Raw genomic sequence first — 5,773 nt, 5'->3', positions numbered from 1 at the left:
ATCAGCTTAATAGTGTAAGCACAAAATAACACTTTAATTACTTTAACAACATGACATTGTAAATGAATTAAAATAACTAAATTTTATATACTGATTTACTGCTTTCCTCTAGTACAAAAACTGTTTCTGTCATAATCATTATTTAAATATGTTTAAAGATTTTTAAAARAATACTGTGTGAAGTTATTTGTAATCATAGCAATGTAATCAAACATGCTTTTGGATGYTTTTTAAGAATATGGCATATCTCTGCACAGCTTTAACATATTACTGTCTTCATAACCTGTGATTTTTTCCCACGATATAAACCATTGTATTATACTGAATTAAATAAAAGGTATTGAGTTTGTGCACTTTTCTGAAGTCATTCATATTAATGCCTGAAAAGAAGCAAATTATGCGCTGAGGTTCCATTTCAAAGTCGATGGGGTGGGAGATTTTGTGATAAACACAGACAAGACAGCTGAATTTGCTTGTTTTACGCCTGTTTCCTGTATTTGTGCTTTTGTCAGAATTCTTGTAAACTATGGAGATTCCTGAAATATGAAAACTGTTTAACTTGGCTGGTTTAATTATTAAACGGCTTTGCCCCAAATCAGCCGTGGCTCAAGGAGCTCTTACTCCACCGAATTTGATCCCTTCCGCCAGAACACCCCTAACATTACTACATTTTGAAGAAGACAAACTTCCCTCCACGTTAAGGTCAAACCTGGCGTCTTTACCGCGTTATTTCCACTGTAAAGACTCTAGCCGAGACATTGCATGCCCCCCACTGCCACCGACTCGGGGCACCTCACAACCTCCAGTCCAGGTATCCTCCCACCATATCTCTAAGGGAAATCCAGCCAGCCTCATTTCATGAACTGGGAATGGACAAAACGATGCTAAACTGCTGGCCTAGAGGTCTAGAACTTCACCCTTATTTCACCCTGCCATAGTCTACAGGAGGTGGCACTTATGGAGTCCTTCTTCAAGTATGGAGCATTCTCGGGTCCAGCATGAAAAAAACAGGGAGATGCTGGTGCTCACTGTGTCCCAGACTAAATTATGGGGGTCGGCATRGGAGCCGGAGCGTGCTGCCGATTCCCAGCATGGAAAACCCCCCGGGGCTACGTGTGGCTTCAGTGAATTTCTCCATTGAAATTCAGCCTTTGACCCTCCCAAAACCAGTGCTTATCATTGGCTTCCCCAAGAGGGTTAGTTGGTTGTGTTTCCCTGGGGATTTACCAGGAAGCACAAAAATTAACACATTTATACCACATAAAGGCTAGTGCACAGTTTTGAGTCAGATGATGCCATAGGAAGGGGATTACGCTACTGTTCCTCTGGCAAACTGAGGCCTGGTCTACCCTGCAAAGGTTTTGCCTGAAGAGTTTTATCAGCAAAGCAGTACCTGCATGGAGACACAACTCGTATAGGCAAAGAAACACTATCACCATGACAGTCTAAATCTGGAACTACAAATGATTTTGGCAGCAGAATTAGATCAACATTGGTTATAACATTTTTCCTTCACCCACAAAAGAAACATCCAAGGATATTGTTTCTAAGAAGTAAATTTTTAAGAAGTAAATGAAGTCTTATAAAGAACTTTGAAAACTTGGCTTAAGTTTCTTCTAAAAATGGTATCAAGGTGGATAAAGCAGGAAACCTATTCCGTTTCCCTTCCTTTTTCCTTTCTGCATATTCCCCTCCGAGTCATATGGTTAGCGAGAAACTGCTACTGGACTTAGGTAGTGATGATATCACCACAAACCTGCTATTAGGAATTGCAATAGGAAAACAATGACCCTGTCGTGTTCCAGGACCTCTTCTTGTACAGTACTATCTGCCACGCAGAGGAGAGACCTGCTGGCAGAGGTGTATGTATGCATTTTTAAGAATGAGTATTTGTGCACGGTCTCTTGTGCTTGTTCTGTTGGTTTTCCTGTCAGTGGTGCAATGCTCTTTACACAAAACCCCAGTCAGACAAGTCAAGGTCACCGACTGATGGATCTTCAAAGCTGAATGTGTCCTCTGAAGCAGTCTTGGTACGGGAGGAACAGAACTTTCTTATGCCACAGATAAGCTATAATGTTTACTAAATTAAATTTAAAAATACATCCAGCTGTTAGTGGTTTATTTAGAATGTCTTTTTAAACAACCAGTGTTGCAATAAGGTCACACTATGAAAATAACAGTTATATGTTAGTCTCTGATGTTCTTATTACTGCCGTTTACTGGTAACAAATATTACTGCAAAGGTTTCTCGTAAATGAGAATTAATGTTATCTTCATATCCTCAGAACAAGCWGATTCTTAAACATTAATGAGTGAGGCTATTCACCTTGATCTTAAAAACAGCACTAAAATAACATACAACCTASTAGAAATCTTTTTTAAATGGTGATTTGCAAAAAAATTGCACAGTTCGTTATTGCAGCTGCAGATGATATGCAAGAATATATCAAATATGGCATAAAATAAAAAAAAAAGTTCAGATTCTAATGAACTTCATTAATACTGCTGACATGATTTAATTAAGTTCTGGGACTGAAATTCACCTTGGACTAAATCTACTGGAAAAGATGRAATTATTACAGAGACAAATTTGATCTCTGATTTTCTAAAGCATTGCAAAAATACCAGGAAATATGCAGAAATTAAACAGTTCTGTGATGAAAATTTGAAGATTTACTTGTAAAAAATTGAGAATAAAGACAGAGCTATGTGAATACTACTAATAATAGTAATAAATGGCACATATGAATGAATTTTTTTTTGCAAAATATATATGGAGAATTTTTTTTTCAAGGATACGAAAGTCTGCATTTCAAATAATCTTTTCTTTAAAAATGCAACAAAAAGTAAGCTCTGCAGCCCGCATTTATCTCCAAAATCCCTGCTGACAGCGTTTTTCATGCAAAAATCAAGAAGTTAAAGAAGTTCTATGCACTGTTTTCAGGGATATGAGGGGGAAAAAAAGAAAAAGAAAGAAAAGAAACGAAATTACATTTGAAAGCCCGTAAGCCAGGCAAATACTTCRTGCTCACTTGGACTCAAGGTAGATGCCTTGGGTAATGTTCACCTACCCTTTGCTGTTATCGACCAGCACAAACATGTTCTGCCCATGTAAGGCTCCATCTGAAGCAAACTGAGATTTAACAGGGGTATGCAGGAGCAAGCCGTCCTTTGAGTGCCTCCTTCTCTTTAGGAAAGAGAGGCTCAATACTAGGCCATAAATGGAATTTAYACCAGAGCCAAGAGAGCACACTTAGGCAAGCTGGAGGCCCCTTGCCCTCCTGCAGAGATAGTCACCATCCCTTCTAGCAGCAACCTCTCCAGTTCACCTCTGATCTCTCCAGCCCAGAGGGACACAACCACCTTGCATCACAGTGACCTCCTGCCCCACGGAGTTTGCGCTCCAGTTTGCAACCTAAACAACAACAGATGGGGCTTCCCTTCCTTGAGGCACAGCTCTGGTGCCACGGTCTACTGCRGATATCTCCACCAAAGCCTTGGAAAACTGCCGGCATTCCCCAGCTTCTCAGGACGGACTGTCAAAATAGGTTCCTGGGTTGAACATGAAACTGGCTCCTAGGCTCAAAATGGAGGCGGCAATGGTCCTCCACTGCTAAAGGCATAGCAGAGYGGACATCTGCTACCATCTCCCATCTCAGACTCAAAGCAGGCACAAATCATGCTGGGGTTAGAAGCCATGCGGAGCTGCATATGTATCTCAAATTACCAAATACAAAACACCAGTGTGGCCACCAGGAATGATCTATCAATTCTGGAAAAAGAGGATGGTTATTATGCAAAAGAGAAAGGTAATTTTTGCGCTGGAAATAATCCCATGTTTATGCCATCCTGTGACTAATAAACAGAACAGGTTTGAACCATGGGTATTTCACTAGATTACTTTTTAGCCCAAATCCATTCCCAATCTGTTCACAACTCAGCCACACAGACAGCTGCATTACATGGCTTATGTAGTGGTAAATGAGAACAGCATGATGGAGGGGCAAGGACTACACAAGCTGGCCTAGTGACAAAAGATGTGCTTGCCAAATCACAACTTTGGTGTGGCAGGAAAATACCCTGAATTTAAGAGCAGATGAGTACATGTGAAGACGATAAGTGCATCTTTGCAATTTGTATGTATGCTTTTGGTTATTTTACTTATGAAGGTAAGTGAACAATGTGCTGAATGATRATTTCTTAAATGTACTGCAGGATACACTTTAAAAAAAATGGACTTCAGTCCTTTAGCAATTTACTCCTTGTCGTGAGGTGTGAGGACTACAAGCTCATATGAAACTTTATTTTCCATTTAAAAGATGCATTTCCATGCACRTAAGTTAAAGATATCTTTCCAAAAAGAGAGTTATCAGGTATAACTATTAGACTATTATATAATACTATTTTTTTCATAGAGGTTGCCTTTTAGTCCTGGAATTAAAATATTTTTCCATGTCCACCTCACTGTGTGTGGTTTCATGAAGAGGCTTTAGCTTCGAGAACTCATGAAGTCAATAGTAATCAAAATACGCGACTGTCTTGCACAAGACAATTAAAAATGCCGCGAAGTCCTATAAAGTCAAACTGACATAAGCAACGCTGTACCGCTCATTACAGGGAATCTTTGCAGATATTCCAAGGTTTCAGGAAAAGACGGCGTTTCTTTCAGAAAGCTAAACATTGCACTCTGCTGCCCGGCAGCGGTAACTGCGGCGTGGCTGAAGGCAGCCCGGGCCCGCGGGAGGCGTCGGGGCTGCGGCGCTTTCGAAGCGGGGCTCCGATTTAACCCCTCGCGCAGGTACCAGCGGCCAGGCGTTGTTTGCTTAAAAGAAAGAAAGAAAGAAAAAAAAAAGCCCCTCAAAGTCCGCAGCCCTTTGAGTCAGGACAAACACGGGGCATTTTTTCCCCCCTAAATCCTGCAGCCTTAAAGTCAGATTCGTAAGCCTGTGCTTGCTGGAAACATTCTCCCTCTTTTTCTTAAACCTACCTGCTCGCTACTCTCTTGGCATACAGTTTAATTCAAACGCCTAGGTCAAAAATCCCAGGGATTCAGCCTGCAACTGCATGAGCAGTTTTCTTTTTGCAGTGCTGGGTAGCAAATACTCTGTTTTCTCAACTTGATTCTTAACAGAATTTTCCCCTTACCTCACACGTGAGTTTTGTTCTTAAAACACCGGCTTTCCTGAGCCCTCCTGCCTGTTTCGCACCACTGCCTCACTGGGACCTGGGGAAAAGTACTTTTTTTCCACTTGGGCGTTTGTGCCTTCACCTGCATCTTAGCCCCAGTGACTTTTTGCTCTTTGTTTGCAATTCAACTTAAGTTTCAGTATATTCGTTTATCACTASACAAAACATGAATTGTGCAGGACCTGCAAGATCCAGATTTATTTTTTTAATTGAAAAAAAAAAGTACAGTTGACTGCAGCCAGCTCCTAGAAACTCCCCGCCCTTTACCGCCTGGAGCACAAGCTACCTCACCCCGCTGCCCCATCACCCCTCTCACCCCGAGCGGGACTCGAACTTGCAGCCGCCGACACGGTGGTGCTGCTAAGCCCCGCCCACAATTGCGTCACCGCCGCCAGCGGCCCACTCCAGCCCCGCCCTTCGCCTCCCGCAGCCCGCGCATCCCCCGCCCTCACCGCCCTCGCGGCGCGTCACTTCCGGTGCGGCGCGGAGCAGGCGCCGGAAGTGCTTCCATAGCGGGCGGCGGCGAGCGGCGGCCGTCGGAGCGGGCCGGCGCCATGGTGGAGGTGAGGCGCGGCGCGGCGCGGCG

The 5,773-nt window shown here is 42.7% G+C and overlaps 1 protein-coding gene across 1 annotated transcript in view; it reads left to right on the top strand.

The window, feature by feature from the left end:
* The first annotated feature begins 5,671 nt into the window (after positions 1-5,671).
* PLRG1 (pleiotropic regulator 1) overlaps positions 5,672-5,773 on the top strand; it is a 15,520-nt gene continuing 15,418 nt past the window's right edge. Inside the window, exon 1 of the mRNA XM_085300650.1 lies at positions 5,672-5,750. Coding sequence (XP_085156776.1) covers positions 5,742-5,750 — 9 coding nt within the window. The 5' untranslated portion in view covers positions 5,672-5,741. The remainder of the gene's footprint in view (positions 5,751-5,773) is intronic.

The sequence above is a fragment of the Rhea americana genome, unplaced genomic scaffold (assembly GCF_003343005.1).
Source record: "Rhea americana isolate MKP2758 unplaced genomic scaffold, rheAme1 scaffold_167, whole genome shotgun sequence".
Lineage (NCBI taxonomy): Eukaryota > Metazoa > Chordata > Aves > Rheiformes > Rheidae > Rhea > Rhea americana.
Note: the sequence above shows the minus strand (reverse complement) of the source record. Positions and strands in the feature narration are given on the sequence as shown.